General features: G+C 40.6%; 1 protein-coding gene across 24 annotated transcripts in view; it reads left to right on the top strand.

Moving 5' to 3' along the window:
• CAMK2D (calcium/calmodulin dependent protein kinase II delta) overlaps nucleotides 1–21,216 on the top strand; it is a 164,572-nt gene that overhangs the window by 93,688 nt on the left and 49,668 nt on the right. For 13 of the 24 annotated variants that reach the window (XM_075090113.1, XM_075090108.1, XM_075090112.1 and 10 more), the window contains 4 exons: nucleotides 3,686–3,740; nucleotides 11,804–11,869; nucleotides 14,561–14,633; nucleotides 20,549–20,651. In XM_075090113.1, coding sequence (XP_074946214.1) covers nucleotides 3,686–3,740; nucleotides 11,804–11,869; nucleotides 14,561–14,633; nucleotides 20,549–20,651 — 297 coding nt within the window. Of the gene's footprint in view, nucleotides 1–3,685; nucleotides 3,741–11,803; nucleotides 11,870–14,560; nucleotides 14,634–14,900; nucleotides 15,059–15,619; nucleotides 15,693–20,548; nucleotides 20,652–21,216 lie in introns of those variants that run through there. The other 11 variants (XM_075090111.1, XM_075090104.1, XM_075090093.1 and 8 more) reach the window with 2 other exon arrangements.

The raw sequence follows: 21,216 nt of genomic DNA, 5'->3' as shown, positions 1-21,216 counted from the left end.
CCATGGCACTGGAGAAGCCCTCTTCTAGAAAAGGATGTGACAAAGTGAGAGCACCTCCCATTTCAGGCAGGCAGCGAAGCTGTAGAAGCCCCTTGACACGGTGCCGCGCTGGTCTGCTTTGTAACAGGGGTGTGGCAGATGCCTCTATCCAAGATACAACTTGTACTCTTTGCTCTAGTTTTGATACACTGTGTGGTGGTGGGCAAGGTATTTATCTTCTCTGACACAGTAGGAATACGCTACTGTTCTGCATGGAGCTGCTGATATCTGTATGTAATAGCTGTAATAGTGTGTTTACTTCCATCTGTACAAACACGAAGCATTTATCGCAGGCTTAAATATAGATATCCTAGCAACACAAGTGGTAGATATGATTACTTAAAAATAAAAGAGAGAGAAAGGGGTTTTGTACCTCCTTGAACCGAAGGCAATGAAATGCAGCTTATTCTTCTCCTACGACTTCGTTGCTTCAGAGTCACAGTTTTAAAACTGCCCGAATGACTGTAGGTTCGTGTTGGCTTCATTCTTACCTAGGAGCTGACTTTCTCATAAATGTGTGAAAGTAAGTCATTCTGTGTTTAAAAAATACAGTGGTAATTAAAGAATGCAGTCCTTTGCTTCAGCTGGCTGCGAGCAAATCCACGCTGGAGCAGTAGGAGGAACGAGCCATGAAAACTGAGTAAGTATGCGCATGAATATAGGCTGCTGAGTGTTTTGTAGCCACAAGCTCGAGCCAAGGCTGTCTGGTTTTAATACTAAAGTAATATTTTAAAGGTGGATTTCATTTCTAAATTTAAAGATTTAATACTTTGTTTCAATTCTCTAAAGACGATTCAGAAATCTGGGTTGTTTTACATGCTTCAGAGCTCTTTGAAAGCAGTTGGCAGCAGATATTCTGCCTCACCAGAAATATTTGGTAGCTCTCAATATCCGTACTCGATATGGGAAATCAAATATGAAGGCTTCTGCCTGTCTGAATATAATGCTGTTAGCGAGCAGGGAGGAGAGGAATGCTGCTAGGAATCCAAAAACGGTGTTTGCAGAAAAACCATGCTTTGAGTTCTTAGGAGTCTACTTGAGGAGCAGGCAGCCTCTATCAAAAGCTATAATTTGCTGTGTATTAAATTTTTAGAAGTTTTAAATTCTTTTTGGAGAGGCATATGCAAAACATCCTGGCTGAACTCCAAAATTTATTGTTTTAGGGTTGTGTTGCATCTCCGTGACATCCCCAAGGGTCTGTACCAAATCTCATTGCTGATTTCTGAGCACTCATTCATGAGCAGCATCTTTGATGCTATCGTACGAAGTAGTGTACTCAAAAGCCAGGTGTTTTAGGGGTCTCTGTTCTGAGATAGAAATTTCAGGTTACTGTTTTAGGCTAGCACTGGGTGTCTTCTCTCACATATGGTTTGCTTTAAAGACCAGACATTTGGGGGTATTGAAATCTCAACTCAAAGAACGCAACCAGAAAGAAAGTTAATTTTGGTTTGTTGGGGTGTTTTGTTTTGGTTTGCGGTTGTGTTTGTTGGTTTGTTGTGGTTTTTTTTAAAGACATGAATAACTGAAGACATGAGTAAATAATCTATCTTTAATTCCCTAAGGAGACACTGAAAATGCGCTAGTACAAAGATCTGGAAGATTCCTATTTCTTGCTGTTGCTACACTGTGATTATGGGATTAATTGTTCTTCCACTTCTGGTGTGTTCTAGTTTTTTTATCAATTGCATTTTATACTGTTTGATATTTACACGATTTGATTCCAACATCCTAAACTACATATCCCGCTAATGTCTAGAATTAGGGTATGTTTTACCACAGCAGCAATATACTAACTTGGTCTTTTATGCTCAAGGCTTGCACTTCATCAAAAACTTAGACAAATACAGAATACAGAACCAGCCAAAACCACAAATTCTGATTTAGACCTACTTGGCTCTTCCGAATCATCACGAGCTCTGGGCAGTGAGTCAGCCAAAAGCTGGTTTTCTCTTCAGTATTGTGTAAACACAAGATGTTTCCTTGGGCTAAATATTATTAAGTAAGAAAGTCATGTTTATTTGATTTTTTTTTTTAAAGTCATGCAGTATAAAAAAAATTGTTAATACATAAAGCTACCATCTGGGGAAGTCTGAAAATCCTTTTCTTTTACACTTTCTTCATCAGCCCGGTTTTGAACACGAAGCAGTTTTAGCGTTCCCTGTTTGTTATATTTGGTTCTTTAAGTGATAATGATTTGGATCAAACTACTGACAAAGCTTCATGTATTGTGGGAAAATCAGCTTTGGAAATTTCCGTTTCATTTAAAGTAATTAAGAAAAACCGCAGGATTAATTCATAGTTCTACCATGATGTCATTTGAATTCCTAAAATTCAGAAGGAAGGTTCTGCGGCTGACTAGTGCGTTTTCAGGGAAAACCTTCGCTATGGGTGTGTAGGTGTATGTACACGTGACGTGGGCTTTTAATCATTAGGATGCTGTAAGTTTGTTGGCCGTGACAAGCACTGGAAAGGCTAATGACTATTTTCTAGACATCACATCCTTTCGCTGCTGACAAGTCCTCTCGTGCACCTTGCGTCTCTCCAGGAATCGCTCTTCACGGTGATTTAGCGCGAGGCAGTTCTCTTGCCGAGCTGTCGCACCCCCACGCGCTTGCTCCTTTTCTCTTCCTGCCCACCCTTGCTGTCCCCAGGTCTGGCTGAGTGCCCGCAGCCGGGTGGGGGCAGTCCCAGTCCTTTCCCTGTAATCTTTCTGCCATGGTGTTGGCTGCCACTGTGGAAATTTGGCATAGATTGGTGGCCATCAATCTGCCGGTCGATTTATCTCTTTGCGGCCCTTCACTGTTCATGTCGTTGAGGCGGATGGCAGGTAAAAAGAATAGATGGAAATATATATGTATGTATGCAACAGAAATATGAGCAGGAATATAGCTTAGTCCCTTTTAACCCCGTTTATTTCAGCATAGTCGAATGCTTTTAGTTCGCAGTGATACTTTCAAAGGCAGCATTTATGGTCTGATTATGGAATTTGTTAACATAGCCCTTAAAGTTTGTTATTCTGCTGAAATCTATGATTAATTGTGGCTTTTTTTTTCCCCCCATCTTGTTTTGTTTACAGCTTCTAAGATGTAATACTGCTGGGAAAATTGTTGTATGACATTAAGAATATTGTTTTAAGATAATAAAAGTCCAGTGACTGAGGACTCCAGCATATGTTATTTAAAAGATTGATGGGAGGTTCTGCCTATGAAAAGTGGAGTTGAATCACATTCATACAGTATATTAGGATTAAGTCTGTCGGTGCTTTTGGCACTTGTTTAGTCATGATTGAGCGTGAAGGGCAAAGGCAGGGTGCAACGTGTGTGCGGATGTGCCCGTACATGCAGGGGGCGGTAGGAAATGACTGCTGCTTTCTTCTGTGGCAGAGCAAAAGCAGAGCCCCTTTAAAAATGACTGTACAATGAGCTGCGCAATCTTTTGGTTCCTTTGTTTATCCCACCTTATGAAGAAGGCACTTCTGAGGATAGAGAATTTAAAAAAAAATCAAACCAGATGAGAACACACACAGTTGCCATACAAGCTCTACTGTTGAATTATAATCCTCCTTTCTCCACCAAAATCAAAGACAGACATTAAAGACATGAAAAAGATGACTGGTGTTTATCTTTTTTTTTCCCCCTTTCTCTAGTGCGGCTTCATGACAGCATATCAGAAGAAGGATTCCATTACTTAGTCTTTGACTTGTAAGTATGCGTTTTGCGTATGTTTAGCATGTTGGGGACGGGGTATTCAAACTTTTAGATGTAAACAGAAGCTCACAAGATAAATGCATGGTTCCGGTGCAGTGAGTTGGACAAATAAATGTTAACAGAGCTGGAAGGATGGTAACATATTTGGTCATTTGCATGTGCAAGGACTGGTTTGTAAGTGTCACTGTAAGAATTCAATGTTAAAAACTTCAAATAAGTAGGGCCACTCTTGAAGTGGATTTTAATATAAAATGTAGGTATGAAAGTAAAAGTCACATGATATCTGCCAAAGCCAAGCAAACATATGGCTCAGAAAAAGTAATTTGCTGCAAGCCGGTTGTCTGTAAAGAAAACATAAAAAACATGTGGAAGAATAGTTTCTTTGCAGAAGATCTCCATTGTTGGATTGAAAGATAAACCTAGTTTCCTAGCAGGGAAGACTCTTTCAGTATTTTATTCCTGATTCATACCTTACCGATATATAGAATGCTTCATTTTGACACCATTCAGAATGTAAAATGCCCAGCATTTAGAAAGGGAGTTTCCTTCTTATTTTCCATTTTGCTTCAGGAATTTCAGTCCTGGGAGCTGTTCGTGTAGTGACTGTGTATGTAGTGACTGTGTTCGTGTATGTGGAGCTTGCTTCTTCTAGATAAGGCTGTTCAGTGGAAGAAGGGATGGTGACAACATGAACTGTGTGCCTGAGACTCTCTACATAAAAAGAGACACTGATGTTCTTCATTCTTCCTTGGGAGAGGCAGACTTTTCCACTCACTTGAGAAGTTACTGCGTTTGGTTCAGGGTATGGGCAAACACGAATGATTAAGAATTGTCTTGCAAAAGTGACATACTTAAGTAAAATTATCTGTTTCAACTGTAAATGTTTCCAGGGCAGTTCATGGTTTTGACATCAACACCCCCCCACCCCCAAGAGCTTTCTTAGGCCCAACGTGGTTTTGCTGGTTAGAATGGGAATGCATTATTCCCCCTAGAAATGTGAAATAGCTCATTTCTAAGCATACAAACTGGGATGTTTGCATTCAGCGTAGGTAAGTTGGAACCTGGATCTTCCACAGTCAGTGGTGTGCTCTCATGTTCAGGTTACCTTCTGATTTATTTTCTTCTGATTTAGTTTTTTTAAAGAAATCTGTGAAGACCTCAAGACTAGATTTCAGACTAGTAATGCAAAAATATTAAATAGTCTGGCTGCAGCGAAGGCATACAGAGTTCAGTACTCAAATCCTAACAGGGCTCAACAGGAACTTATACCTGATTTGTACCTATCCCAGGTAAGTGCTCGGACGGTTGGCTTGGAAATGGCTCTAGGGCACAAATGCATACTTGTTCTCTGACATGTGCTGGGTTTTGTTTTACCATTTTTTTTTTTAAAGGGCTACAAAGGAAATCGTTCTATGTGGATTTGGAAAAATCTTCTTCACCCTGAACATTTCCAAGAAGTGCACGCAGAATTCTTAGTTCTAGGGACAATGTCCCTGCTATAAACTGGTGCTGGTTTTATTTTTTTGTTGTACTACCGTACTGTTAGAAACTATGGCCTACTGTAATTACAGTTAGTCCACTTCTGCCTTAAATTGAATAGATAATGCCAGACGTATCTCAGGAGATTACAATTGCAGTGTGAAGTAGAAGGGATTTGAACAACTTCAAAGTTGTAGATACCAGTATCTGTATCTCGAAAGAACAACTAGAAGCCTGTATTCTGCATTAAAAATTAATACCTAAGCCAAAGGTACCGTCTTGGCAGAAAACTAGATTCTGCAGGATGCATTCTGCACTGGCTGGAAATTCCTCTGCTTCGCTGTCAGTCCCCTTCAGGACAAGCACAGGAACAGACTGAAAGTATGCTGTTCATCTAGAATGTTTTTGTTCTAAAACGGTTTTGCTTTTCATCCTCTTCAAAGAAGGAGGGCTTCAACATATATATACAGCTTTTTGTGTTATGATCGTGTGGTTTGGGGGTGGTTTTTTCAATTTTCATGCCATTCTTTGGAAAATGAATTATTTTGCAAAACAGAAAACGCCTAAATGGTAGAGGTTGTGACTGCATCGACTGATAGCTGTCTTTGGAAAAGCAATGTGTTGCTTTCCTGAAGAACTTTTGCCTGATTAGTAAGGATGGCTGTTCACAGTTAATTTTTCATTCAGACTAAGGCATTATTGCTTTAGTGCTCACTAATACTATTTATTAGTGAAACTTTATCTTTTACTGCAGTTGCAATTATGCAGGTTAGTGGCTTGTTTAAATGTCCATAAAAGAGCTGCCACAAGGAAAGGTACCGTGTGGACTTCTTTAATACGAAGGCCCAGTACGTGCTCTTATTTATTTAATTATTTTTTACTCAACAGGAGCCTGACTGTGGTGTAACACTGTCACTCCACCCACGCACACTATCATGTCATTATCTTAATGATTTCTTTCAGACTGTGTGGGATTCAGTACGACTGTTTCTTTAGAAATTTTTTTAGACTGACTGCATCCCACATAAGAAAGTGAAGAGGAAGAGTGGTTTTTCTGTGAATAGGAAAAAACAATCGTTGTCACTTTCTATTTTGAATTTGTAATAATCTCTTCTGAATTAATGTCATAGAGATGTCTGCAGTCTGAAGGAGAAGTCTGTTGCTTCACTTGTACGCCTCAGTGATAGCTGTGCTTTTATCTGGAGGAAAAAAGTGATTAACGTACTCTGTTACAGGCGTGCGTTTGAGTGAAGAGTTCTAGTGTCAAAATGGGAAGCAGAAGTCTTCTAAAATCCATGTGGAAACGGGACACTGAACAACAAAAGATGCACTTTCTGATGCAATGTGGTATTGGGGTGTTCCTGTAAGAAACCTGCATGTGAGAGAAATAGATGCACCAAAGTTTTGACGTATCATAAGTGTGTGTGTGTATATATATATATTTATATATATATATATATAAATAATTTATCTTTGGTTGCTGACTCCCCATCTCTGAAATATACACATGGCAGTGTCATTCTGGAGTATGGCAGTTGTCTGGCGCTCGACTAGGCAAAGTAGTGATTTTCAAGGTCTCGTTGATGTCACTGCCAAGCAGCAGAGGCATTTTACTGGTCTACCGATACGGCTCCTACGTATTTTAGAAAATTAGCTAAGACAGCCTTCTGTGATACTCCTCCCAAGCAAAGGACTCGCTCCTGTTATGTTTCCCTCACTAGATATAGTGATTTGTGGATTAATAAAATGTGCATAGTAGGATTAGTAATGGACTTGATGAAGTTTCTTACTCCTCTTCCCTTATGGGTTAAGGCAACTGTAGTTAGGGTTTGCCTCTATCAGCCCGTTTCAGTTGCTAAGCACGAATGAGATTGTCTTCAGCATTAATGATGTTAGATGAGTTCAAATCCAATCAATTCTGTCAGTATTAATTGCTGTATCTGAATGGAAACAGCTGTAGCACTTGAAGACTCTTTTGTGCAAGTCAATGAGATTCTCTTTTTTCAGTGTCTCCCATTTTAATGCACTTGATGAGATGCAACAATTGGTACGTTAGAATCCTGGCGTTGCTGTTGCATTCCAAGTGGAGGGACTGTGCTGTGTAGAAGAAACCAAAATACCAAAAAAAAAAAAAAAAAAAAAAAGCCTAATTGCAGAACAATCTTTGCCTCGGGTAGGTGCCCAAACCTTTCTTTTTTGGAAGTAGAAAGGTCACAGACAAATACAGAAAGTATATGGCCACGGTAATTTTGTAAGACTGCTTCCTCGTACCTTCATTATGAAAGCAGTTTAAGAAACAAGAAATGTAAGCTAGGAGCAAACAGCCCCAGTGTGACCATCAGCAGAGGCTTCTTTAGCTAGCTTTGCTAATTTAGGAGTTCCTTTCAAATAACTTCTCATATTTGTAAATTATCCTGATCAATTCAGTGTGGTACAGCAAGTAGAGTATTTTTTGTATGTGTATTTGTGTTTCGTATTTTTGCAAACAAATGTTTGCAATAAGAAAAAATATGTGTCGTTTAACAAGGTAAATGCAGTAATTTGGTTTCGTAGAAGGTCAGTTGAATGAAGCAGTTAAAAACTGCTTCCTAGTGTACCTCTTCCAAGAGAGAAGTAGAAATAGCGTCCTTTGTATGTGGATCCTTCTGCTTGCCCCTCTCTCCGCAGTTTTTCTGAGAGCCATACTGGTGCAGAGGGCCTTGGTATTTCTACGAGCTTTTTTTTAAACAAACCCACATGCTTTATTTGTTGCCATTTTAGTACGCTGCACAGAAAGTTACGAAAGAACAATAATAATTTGTGAGAACTGGTGGCTTTTAATTTGTACCCTGAAAGTTACTAGAGCTCCTATCATGAACGTCCTGTCATGAAATAGGACCACACCGAAGCTGACAATATATCTGTATCAGAAAGGCATTGAGATCCATTTACTTCCCATTTTAATCTTGTGGGGAGACAGAAGCTTGGCAGCCATTCATGTAGCTTTATAGTGAAGGACCAAAGCTGTTTGTGATTTTTTTTTTACCTGTTACCCTCTGCTTTGCAATCTTCACTTATGTTGTGTATAGCCTACCTGGATATATTTGTAGATCTAACTACGCTGGTACCTGCCTTCTAATTTAAGTACACAGACTAGAATCTGTGTATGATTCCTGCCCCACCTGAGTGATATGATGTGTCAGTTTTTCATTATTTTAGCCGGGGGGGGTGGGGGGGAATCAACAGAGGAAGGAGCCAAACTATAGGTAAGTCCTCTATTTTAATTTCCTTCTGTAATTTGATTTTAGAGATCAGCCTAAGTATTTCTGCTGATCAGCAAAACCTCCAAGAGCTCTGATTTCAGCACGCCTCTCCACGTAAAGCAATTTGGTGCTCCTACTGGCAACAGAGTAGAGCCATGCCTTCTCTGAAGGTCATGGCCTTCGCTAGGCAAGGAGGACCTCCTAACTAAGGATCTTTTCTGTTTGTGTAGTTTGTGTTCATGATAGATATCTCAGGTCCTTCCCTGGCCATCATGTTTCGTAATTGAAGATACAAGGGGAAAAAATCCACCTAACAAAATGACATCTAATAAGGAGTAGAATGCTTTGCAGCCACTTTGGTCTTAAAATGCATGATAGAGTATAAAAAAGAAGTTTATTGGTAACTGCTCTGTTCTTTATTTATAAAATCAGTGAATCATTTGGTTTGTTAAGGATCCCCAGAGGTTATCTGGTCTAACCCCCTTCTCCAGCAAGGTCCAGTGCAATCAGGTCGCTCAGGGATTTGTCAAGGTTGGAACATCTTCAAGGATGGAAATTCCACAACCTCTTTGAGCAACAACCTCTTAGTAAATAACTACAAAAACAATAATGGAAGAAAAACCCTTGTATCTACTTGGTATTTCTGGCGTTTCAGCTTGTATGTTGCCTTTCGTGCTGTCTCTGCGTATCCACCCGTCAAAGAGTTGTAGACAGCAGTGAGATCTCCCTTGAGCCTTCCCGTCTTAAGAGTGAACAAACCCAATTATGTCAGCCTCTCCACGTGCCTCCAACTCAAACTGTCTTGGTGGCCCCCCAGTAGACACAGTTCATTATGTCAGTGTCGTTCGCGTACTGGGAAGCCCAAAAGGGCCACATGCAAGGGAAGAATCGCTTCCTTCAACCTGCCGGTTGACCTTTTTTGTAGCAAGGGCACGTTGCTCATGATGGCATGCTCAGTGAGCAAAGGCCATTCACACGCCTATAACAGTTTTCTCAGAGGCTGAGAAGATGCAGGGGAGTTCTGGCCTCTCTCAGTCCCCTGCGCTACCTCCCTTCATGATGGCCAATTAGCTGTCGTCTTAGGATTATTCCTAATGTATCTTTCAGAGTGGCAGCGCGTGGGAATTGTTGACTGCTTGTTCAGTTGTCAACGAAATTCACCTGCTCTGTTCTTGCTTTTATTTTTTCATCTTTTGACATTTGTTATGAACGCCAAGCAAATGTTTAGTGTCAGCAAATAAGAATGCGTATCCCCCTCTTTCCTCCACGCTTGAGAAGAACAAGCATCAGCTTGGTGCTCTCTCCCACTGAAACGCACTTTGATGACAAAAGCTTTTTCTTGTCTTTTTTGGCTTGGATCAAAAATGAGTGGTTTAGGGAAGAATAAGATCAAAAGAGGCTTTGTTTTTTCATTCATCACAAAGTGGGAATTATTCCTCTTTACAAGAACTGTGGTAGACAAATATATATGCAAAAGGGAGGTATCAAAGTCTGTCAAAAAAATGCATCAATCAAACATTTTGTGTTAGAGAAACCAAAAACAGTTTCTGGAAGGTAGAAGACAAAATGAAAAAGAGAGAGGGTACAAATTGGGCAACCAGCTATGTTACCTCTTCCAGGATTTATTGCAGAGTTTTGCACAAGATCGCGTTTTGTTACCTGAAAGTGGTTACTTTCCAAAGTCAGTAAGGTGTAAAACTCAGGCAAAGGATGATGTAGCCCAAATGTAAATGGAAACATGAAAATAAAGTTTTTAACTGGCCTTCTTGAAGAAAGGAGCTATGCTCCTGATTGAGCAGGTCATTTCTGTTGTCATCTGACGTGACTGAATAAGTGGGATCTGCAATGAACTGTTAGCACAGCAATTTGCAAATGAATGTTACGGCTCTGAAGTCTCAAAGTATCCTTCCTTTTAATTTTTTAGTCCTATGACATTTAATGGTATTCAATAATGACTATATTCATTGTAGTATAGATTTTTAAGCATCTTAACCTTTAAGCATCACATAGCCCACTCTGGCATTTACCTTTGGGAATTTCTTGGGAATGTAATGTGCTATATTAAAATTCACTACGCTCACAAACAGTGATGAAATACGAACGTTGATCTCCCATCTAGGAATTATTTCTGTTGGCATATCAGTAGGATCAAGGTTTTGGACAGCAGGAATCAGACTAACTCATGCATCCTGTCTGCTGAGGCTGTGTTCAGGCGCTCTGGTTAGGCTGTGCACGTGGGTACTCCCCACTGTGCGCGTTTTCAAGGCTTGCATCTGTTTTCAGCCATTCCATACAGCACCTGAGTACATAAAGATTTGCAGTTAGCTGTGAAAGTATGCCGGTGTATTCCGTACCAGAGAAACGTTAAGAGTATAGTACAGGAAAAGTCTTGCTGTTTCTGTGAGTCCGCTCTCTTGTTGACACAGGCAGTCAAGTGTTATGATTTTATTTAAATGCTCATCAACCTTCATCTTAAAAATAGAGCACCTGTCTGGGTTACTTTACAAAAAACTGTTTAATTACACCAGCTTTATGAAAAACAACTGATTTTAACCCTGTATTTATTCACAGGTATTGCATGCTTATTTATTGCCGTACCAGTATGGTCCCTTACAACTCTCCTCTACGGAGAGCATGGTTTATGCTCTTTGTCTTCAGTATTTATTTTAGTCCCTCTTAAACTTTGTTTTGCCAAGCTTAAACTGACTTTGCTTCTCTGAGAAGCTATGATAAGTGAGTGCATAACCTAGTAGCAATTTTCTGCTCATATTGCTGATTCAATTCCCTTCTCTGAATGTTAGTGACCAGAACTGTGTACGATACGAGGAGGGATTTTTCTGCTCCATAAGGCCATCGCTGTCACCCTATTTCAAATGCATTCCAAGGCTGTGGCAGCATCCTGCTGGTGACTCATTCTGGACTGTCATCTTTGGGTTATAACAACACAGGTTTATTTCTTTTTAACCACTTCCTACTATTAAACCGCAGGTTGTAAAGTGAAATCCTAAGTATGCAGCCATATAAAGCTGCTGCTGGTCCTGTGGCTCATACAGCTCTTCCCTCGTACTATCATTGCCTCTTAAATTAAGTGGCACTTTCACTAAATTATTCTTACTTTCTTGATTATGATTGCTCTTCCACCACATCCTTTATATTCACGTAATGATTCGGATGGACAAACCTTCCACTTCTGTTCCTTCACCTTACTGCTCAAGACCTCTTGCATTTCTGTACAAATATTTCAGTTAGTCCTCTCCAACTTCTCCCGGCCAAGTTAATTTAGGATGCACGTTTTCACTTCTGAAATCTCCTTTCCCATCTTGCTTTTTCTAACAGAGTCACTGGAGGTGAATTGTTTGAAGATATAGTTGCAAGGGAATATTACAGTGAAGCAGATGCCAGGTAAGTAATTTATTTTTCCTAACGTTGCCTTTAATAATTCTAGGAGAGTTACTTACGTATCTCATGGTGTTTGGCATCAGTGTCACTAGCATGGTCTGTGAGACTCTAGGATTTCTCCTAGAGTGCTCTTAGACCTGGAAGGGCACAGTTTGGCGTTTTGAGCTCACGACTGTGTGGTGGAGAACTCAGACGAAGTCTTGATGTCTCCCGATCTGAAAAAGCTGAAATTGGGTCTCAGTTTGTTAAAAATCTTTGTCCACTTGTGAAGTCGTTGAAAATGTACCCAGTTTTCTCCTCTGCAAACTGGATGTAACGTTTCAGCTATCTCATCTAGGGATTCTTACATTTGCTCATCAAAGTTCGAAATACATGTTGGTCTTGAAAGAATTTTACATTAAATATAATTTTTGTTCTCAGTCCAGAACTACTAATTTCCTTTTCATATTTGAACATTTTTCTTGTGTTTCATCAGTAAGCAATTATACTGCGCATCTCATAGTCTGAGCTCAAATATGAAAACTCTAGTAATTTTCTGCAAGTGGTTGTTGAAAAACTTGAAGAATAAGTTGACAATTATCATAATTTGCATGCTGACATAAAGCATCAGGGCCATTTTTCCATCTCAGAATCTGTTTGCCTTCATGTAATAATAAAACTTAAATATTCTCGTAGAAATATGAATCTTAAACACTGTGGTGAATTACTTTAAAGAAAATATGTTCCACCACTACACTCTTCACAGAAAATTTCTCTCAAGGTAAATTTAAAGAATCCTCATGTTTTTGCATGTTTATAGTGACACACCACCACTGATATGTGTTTAGTATATAAAATTTTCAGTTATTCCTTTACATTTGGAATGAATTGGCAGATGACCGGAGAGCATTAAGTGTGCCTAACAACAGTGGTAGGATAATAACGAACAAACAAGAAGTTACTCTGAATATTAGGAAGCTTGCACTGTTCAGTGCTCTTTTAATTTCTGTAGGAATGGTAGAAACATCATTACTTCAGGCATTTAAACGTGGAACAACACATAGCAAAACACACTGTAGAAGAGAAAACAAAATTAGGAATTTAGGTGGGGTGGAAGGAGGGGAGCTATGTTTAAAAAATTTTGAATGATTTTTTTGCCTGCTGTGTTTCAAGCAAAATTTCTAATATTGATGCCAAAGGCCAACGTATGGTGTCATTGTGTGTTTTTAAGATACTTGTGATTTAAAAGGAAAAATTGCAATGATTTTTTTCTGTTCTAGAATTATGACGTATTGGAAGGGGCTGTGCATATATATATGTATATGTAGGTGATAGATATATATATATATGCTGTTTATATATTCAGTAAAAACTTGACCAAATAAGTGAAATATCTAGTTATCATGCATCTCTGCATTTTTATATATTTATATATATATATTCATGTGTGTATGTGTATATATATATCTATATATAGTGTGTGTGTGCGTGTATCCCTATAGACATAGTTAATGGACTTTGTAGATGCATATCGTAAGACTGTTAATACTGGTCTGCTCCTGCAAGCCCTTACTCACGCAAGTAGTCTTTACTCTTCCAAGCAGTCCAGTTCAGTGAGTGGTGAACTACTCGCATAAGGAAGGGTTTTCAGGCTTGGGCTCCAGTTACTGATTTATGACCATTCCTTCTGAATTCCATGGTCAAAACGTTTTGGATGAGCAGCATCAGACCCTTGGCCCTTGACCGCTACGTAGCCTTTACGGTCGCTGCCTTCTGCCACAAGGACATCTTTTAAAAAAAAAAAAAGTATCAGTTCTTGTGCCAAAAAACATCTGAAAAGGTTCCAGTGCTCTAAAAGATGAATTTTAGTCTCCAAACTGGATTGAACTTCAGTTTGACTCAACTGAACTTTAGTCGTGCTTTTTGGCATCGCAGGCTGGCCAAAACTTGCAAACCTGGGCATGGAAAAATAGGTGCTAATTAAATTATTTAAAGCACCAAAATAAAACATTTGTCTATGTTTTTAATGTGGATTTCCATTTCATGAGTGACTCCGAACTAAACTAGCGCTTGACGATATTTTAAGTGAAAATGCATGCCACCTTTTTGAATGACTTGGCTTCGCTAATAGTTTTTAAGAAACCATTAGATTCAAACTGAGAAATATTTTGCTTTTTTTCTTAGCTTTTGATTTTGTTTCATTTGTTTTCTGTATATCGCTTCATTTCTGAACATCGTCTTGTTTCAGCACTTGTTGCAACGTGAACTTCACTGTAAAAATTTTTTAAAAACCAAAACATATGACTAATTGTTTTATCGCCTCCGCTTTATTTTTCCGATAGCAGTTTTTGGAAACTGGAAAAAGCTTCCATACTGCTGAATGAAAATAGAGTCTGATTATTTTGTCTCATAGGTGTCATATGTTCCATGTTAAATGTCTTTTTTTGTTTGTTTTTGCTTTTGGTTGTTTTTTTTTTTTAATTTATTTGGGGGTTTTGTTTTGTTTTGCTTTGGTTTTTGGATGTGTTAGAGCTGGAAAGATCTCTATATTCCACATTGTTTTGTTCCAGTTCGATGTGCAATCAAGAGTTGTCAGGAGGTGTAAAACTGGTTTTGTTCTTTATATTTTTTTAAAGTTTTATTTTATTTTGTATTTAATGTGATTATGTGCCTTTAAAATGTTCTCCCTTCCATTCTGCCCTTGTATCTTTGCAGTCATTGTATACAGCAGATTCTAGAAAGTGTTAATCATTGTCATCTAAATGGCATAGTTCACAGAGACCTGAAGGTCAGTATCTGGTGCCCATCAATTGGATATAAGAATTTTGGGGTTTGGGCAGAGGGTGGGTTGTCTGCGATGTTCCCTTGCCTATCCTACTCACCCTCAAAACAACTAGACGAACAAATAATGCATGACGCCTCTTTCCAGTTTGCAAGTCTACAGGCCTAATATACATCATGGCAAAAGGGGGAATGGTTGCCAAAAACAAACTTGTCTCCTTCCAAGGCGCTGGATTTATCCCATGCTGTCAAACGTGTCTGGTATTCTGTTAAGGGTGTCCATGTATCGCTGTGTACGCACACGGAGGTGAACTTTGGCTGTGATGTATGTCAGCTTGCAGATTTAAACGCCACTTCTGTTCTGAGACCCTGGGTTGCAGTAGCAGAACAACCGGTCGCACACTGCTGCATTAGAGTATGACGAACCCTCAGGCAAGTGATGCTAATTGCCGACTAAATTGGACCGCGAGAAGTTAATAATTGACTAAAACACCTCGCTTGGAGTGGGTTTTTTTGTTACCTCAATGGCCGCTGCAATTGCTAATGCCTCTGAGAGAGCTCTCAGTAGGGAAAGGAGGAAAAAGTACAGAGGACGCCAAATGTTTAATATGACCTCGTCAACGCATTATTGGCAGAATTCATATGCTTTTCTGACAATTTTCCTTTTAAAAATTGTCATTTTAAAAAAAAAAAAAAGCTAAATTAAACCCCCCCAAAAAAGCAGCCCACCCGAAGCACATCTCCGAGGCTGGCCCCTTGCCGCCGGCCGCCAGCGTGCGGGGTCCCCGCAGCGGCGGTGCCTGAGGCTGTCGTGCTCTGAGCGGCGCGGGGCCGTGCGGAGCGGGGTGCGGAGCGGGGTGCGGAGCGGGGAACGCAGCACCCTCCCAGCCCCGCCACCACTACCGCCACCGCCGGCCCCGGCGCCTGGCCGCGGGCGTGCGGGCGGCGAGTGCACGCTTGGAACTAACACGCGCCCCTGGTCTTTGCATGCAGTCATTGCATTCAGCAGATCCTGGAGGCTGTGCTACACTGCCATCAGATGGGCGTAGTCCATCGCGACCTCAAGGTGAGTGCTGCTGCTGCCCCGCCGAGCCCTCCCCAGCCGGAGCCGCTGCCTGCCTCCGACCCGGCGGCGCTCCACCGTGCTGCAGCGGAGAGCAGCAAACCCTAGCAAAGCAGAGCCTTGATGAGTGGAAATGTAAACGGTTTTCTTTTTTTTTTATTTTTTTTTTTAATTCTTTTTTACTATTACTTCGCTTCACCTATGCACAAGAACAAACCGCTAGCAGTCACTGGAGAAAATCCGCTAAAGGCTTGCCAACACTTAGCTGTCCAAATCTGGGCTGTGGAGACAGCCGTCAGAGTCTGCTGGCATCTGTTAGTACCAGGAAGAACAGTAGTTGCTTTTTCCAGCACTTGATGTATTCGTTGAATACATGATCTTCCTCCTGGTCATCCAGAGCTTTGGGGGCAGGGTGTGGGGGGCACTCGCCGTCTCTCATCAGCATAACTTGGAGTGCTTCTGGGAAGCACGCTAGCGTTCGCACGGCACGCATTTTGGTGAGGAAAGGCCAGCTGCTGTGAGGTTGCTGGCACAAAGACCTCTCTCTCCTCCAGATGATGACTGGGCTACAGAACATCTTTAGAAAGTGAGAATTTCTACAGTGTTCTCACCATGATCACCTGAGGAGTGGAGCTCCTTCCAAGCAAATGGTAGCGTTGGGATAGAAACTTCAGAAAGAAAACTCTTGTGTTGAGAAGAGCATTACCTCTTTCTTAACCATGTACATGCCCAGATGGCTGGAGACGTCTGCTGCAGAAATGCTCTCTGCATTTGAAGCGTGCTGGCGTGGGAAGAAACAAGGAGAGATTGTTTTCTTTTACTGGGAAGCTCAGAGAGACAAATCTGTCTCAAAGCTGGTAGTAAACTAGCCTTATGGATGAGGGAGAGGACTTCATTTGGGCACTTGGGCTTCAAGACCCTCAATTAAAAGAAGATTGTTGATTTTGAAATCAAATGGAAGCGCACTGCCTGAAACAGCAGATCCTTTACAAAGGCGGAGGAAAAATGGCATGTGGGCTAAGGCAGTGAAACATGCTAATTCCTTCTGGCACAGCTTCTTTGTGTCTTATTTTCCTTGCAGCATGAGTTATGGGGAGCAGGCATTTCTTCCCAGGATAGGAGTTTTCTAGTGGGGTTATCATTAGTAATTATGTTGGAATCAGAATGCCGTCATCTCTCTTGCCATCCTTCACTCCCAAATAAACAACTGTTATAGTCTTTGTCTGACTTTATAAAGTCTCTGTTGTTGCCCTATGGGAACATAAAGGGTTATGCTCTGAAAGCTCAGCGAGCGTGATGGGTTTCAAAGACACACACTCAAAATTCTCTGCCCGTTTTGCGCTTCTGGATTTTCACGGTTGTACAACAGGAGACTGACAAGTCTCGATCCAATCCATAAATCTTGCATGGCAGCCGGATAACGTGGAACAAGTTTAAATGAAAGGATGTCAGATTTGTCCAGCTGCTCCAGCGATGCCTGTCCTCACCGAACACGTACCACTCTGTTTCTGGCATGAAAAGGAATTGAAAAAAAGGATTGTAGCCGTGCAAGCTGACGGAATAAGGAATGCTTTCTAGTACTTTTCATACATTCACACAAAATAACTTTTTCTTTGGAAATATATTTAAATCCAGCTGTTCCCTGCTCCAAACCACGTGTGGATTTCTTACTCTGGCAAATCCAGGATGAATTGGAAAAACAGTGTGAGAAAAAATGTTTCTGCCAAGCTGTAGTACCCAGTTTCATTTCTGAAAGCGAAAGCTTCAGGAAGCAGAAAACCATCCTTCTTCAGTTACTACTTTGTGGCAGAAGAAAAAAAAATAACAGCGTGTGACATGAAAGACTGCGGTGAAATCCCAGCAGAACTCTCTGTACTGAAAAGAAGATGCCGAGGCCCAAGACCGGAGCTACCAGACAAGTAGAAGATGGTTATGGCTTGGCATGGATCCTTAAACTGCAAAATTTGATGGATTTTTTTTTTTCTGATAACTCAGACCACAATTTGATGGCATGTTTGGGGGTGGAGAGGGCAACAAGTGGAGGAGATTTTGGACAATCTCCTTTGATTTAACTTTGCGTTTAGTGTAATTTAGTAGCAAACAGAGAGGAGCTTTCGTAGCATCTTACGACCTGCAGAAGCGCTTGTTGCTGCTCTGTTTGTAATCCTTGGTGTAAGTCAGAATGGTGTTGGATCCTAGATCCAGAAAAAATTAACGTTAGTGGCAGCCTGTCTTTAACAGATGGTAAAAGTGCACTTCCAGGTAGGAATTTCAGTTCTTGGCAGTCCGCAGCATTGCTGCTTTGTGAAACTCTATAATTATGACCCTCTTGCATTCCCTGTTGAAGTTAGATTAAAAACAAACAAACAAAAAAGTAGATGCTCTAGTTATATTCAAGGAAAAAATACACAAAGGCATAAGTACTTGATCTCTAAGAATTAAAGACCTTTGGAAAAATAGGGCATAAATCATGCTACTTTATTTGTAAGTAATTTTAGTAGTTAAGGCTGCCATTCTACCCGCTTGACTGCAGGCGGTCTACCGGTAACACAAGGTGACACTATTGAATCCAAAGTACAAGTCCCGAGTGGCCCGCGCTGGGCTGTTAATGTTTGCCGAGTAATTGCCGTCATTCTAAGCTCATGCATGATAATTATCTAGTATGCCTCTCGTCATCCTGAAATGACAGCTGCCTGTTGTTTAAGCGCATAGTCCCACACAATGTTGCCCAAAAGGCTGTTGTCCTTGGCGTAGGAGTAAATCGGGGAATCTGCTTCCACTTCTGTTGAAAAGTATTGACGTATGACAGTGGTATTTCTGCAGAGCACTCGGATTGGCAGAGAAAAGGCACGTAATGGGATTTAAAAAAAAAAAAATCCCAAGGGGAAAAAAAAAACCACACCAAAAGAAAAACCAGAAAAAGCCAGCAGCAGAAAACTTTTACAAAACTACTGTTTTGAACGGAATCGGGTGTTGCGAAGTGGCGTGCACTTGGTAGGTTAGTGCTCGTGCTTCAACCAGGAGGTTTCACTGCTTTTGGCTTGCTGAAGGTCACAACCAAATAGGATCATCCATTGCTTTAAGAGGTTTACGTAAGAAGCGCATTCCAGGAAGCAGTGAGCGTAAACTTCTCTCCCTCTGATAGGAAACCTTCGAGAACTATGCGGCTACATGCTGAAATTAGTGCAGTTAAATGACAAGCGGTGTGATGTTGCTTAAATCAGTGTTGATGAACCTAGAGAAGAGCCCTCAGCTATTCAGTCAGTGTTGGATATAACGTAGGTGAAGCGGTTACTGATAATTTAAGTGAACATTAAGGTTATATTTTATTCTGAGACACCTTAATCTCAGTTTCTAAAAACGTGGAAATAGAAGATTCATCAAGTAACTGTTGATGAAAGGTTTTTAATACTGTCTTTTCTGTGACAGAGCAATGAAGGGGTGAGTGAGAGAATGGTGTTTGTAAATCGCCGAGAAAGGTTACTTTACAGTTTGGCGAGCGGGAAGAAAACACCTTTAGACTAAAGGGTTTGTCAGGGCCGGTTGTTATTGTTAATTAACAGAAATTTCACAGTAGTTGAGGTCTTAATTAGGCTCCAGCATATTCTGCTGCACGCTTGACAGATGTATTAAAGATAGCCTTTGCTGAAAGAAGCTTACGATCTTAATTGTTTCCAAGCTCAGTACCTGCATGGGATTAACTCTAATCACATAATTAGTCCCTTGGAAGCCTATATGATGGCTGCTGGGTTTAAAATTAAATACGCATTTTAAGAGTTTGCAGGATTGGGTCCCCAGTGCCAGCCTGGGTATATATAGTGGATTCCCTTGTGACAGACCTCTGCAAAAATTGCTTCTGGAAGAGGCACAGCAATACCCTTGAATGTGAGGTTTTGTTCTTCTCTAAATGTAGAACAAAACCATTTTTAAAAATAACGGAGATAAAAAATAAAGAAGTGGTGAGAAAATACTATAGAGGTCACAGTTCTCTGAAATAATCTGTTGAATTCTGCAGTATTTTTGTAAGTTAATTAAAAAAATGAAAGTTAAGGTTCATAGAATAGTTATCTTTGGACAATTTGCATTTGATGTGTTTGCTAAATGAAGTTAAAAGGCTGCATTTGAACAGTAGAATGAACATTGTTATGTTCAAATCCTTTACTTTTAATTGTGTGAGTGTACTGTAGCGCTTGATTGTAGCAGTTGACTTCAGATGTGACCAACATACCCTAAAAAAGAGCGAACTGGGAACTTTCGCAGACTTCTGTTGTTATTTGTAATGGGTTCTCTGCAAGCGCAAACGTGGGCATGCTGCTTTTGCTGAGAGATTTGCAATGTAAATACACCTGCCCGCTACATACAAATATAATAATATGTCTGTTATTGTTAAGCTGTCACGCAGGACATACTTATGTTTGACGGTTATGGATGCCTAATCCTGCAAACTGCGTAGGCTAGACTAGTAATCACAGAATACGTGTCTCTTGGGGTTTTCTGCCGCATTTTTCTGGTAGCGAGCTCTTAGCAGTCTCTGACTCGTCCTGCCACACAAACAGGTGTCGCAGTTCCACATGACCATTGTGGCCGACTCCTTCTCTAGTAGATCTGCGCGCTGTCCTTAGCCTTGCTGTCATGGGACCATGAAGGCTGTTTACAGGCCTGGTGGTTCATTCCAAGTAGGAATGGAAAGTGCAATTTTTGCAATTTGATGGAGAAGACGCATGGGTTTTTTTTCTCTTTTTCACTCCTCTAAGTATTTGTTCTTTTCCAGACCACCGTAACCAAAAAGAAAGTGAAATCCTGTCTAAACTATATTTACTTATCTTTCCATCTCAATTTTTTTCTCTCTCTGAATAAAGCCTGAGAACTTACTTTTAGCTAGCAAATCCAAGGGAGCAGCAGTAAAACTGGCGGACTTTGGATTGGCTATAGAAGTCCAAGGAGAACAACAGGCTTGGTTTGGTAAGTAAATATTCTTTTCTTTTCCTCACCATTTATTCAGCGTAGCCGTTAAGCCTCCCAAACCGCCCAACTCTCACTCTAGTGTAAAACACGGGGCTGTGTGACTTCTTGATATGTCTCTTTAAGGGGTGTTTTGTTCATAGTTCAGTCTCTCCAGCTGACTACCCTTCAGACCTTTTTCTGCAGGAAGAATGTAATCTGTAATTCTCACTGAATTAAACAGTGCTTGGCAGCAGACCTTATTTGTTTAGAAAAGAAAAAAAAAAAAAGAAAAAAATGCCCCAACACTTCAAAAGTGACCCGTGGCTACTTTTCCAAATCTCAGAGCTCGCTTAGACAAGAAGTGGCTCAGCCTCATAGCCTCCTCTTCACTAGCAAAGATAAATCACCTTGCCAAACAACATCAAATAAATTGGCAAAGGTCTCTTCCGTTGGCACAACTGTGTTCATGCTGGGGATTTTGCCAGCACAGCAGTGCTGGTACAGGGTAGGATGGAGGGAGAGGGTTCTTCAATTCATACTTCTAGTAAATATAGCTTTACAGATGTCCCTTTTGCATGTAGTC

The sequence above is a fragment of the Phalacrocorax aristotelis genome, chromosome 4 (assembly GCF_949628215.1).
Source record: "Phalacrocorax aristotelis chromosome 4, bGulAri2.1, whole genome shotgun sequence".
In the NCBI taxonomy this organism is placed as follows: domain Eukaryota; kingdom Metazoa; phylum Chordata; class Aves; order Suliformes; family Phalacrocoracidae; genus Phalacrocorax; species Phalacrocorax aristotelis.
Note: the sequence above shows the minus strand (reverse complement) of the source record. Positions and strands in the feature narration are given on the sequence as shown.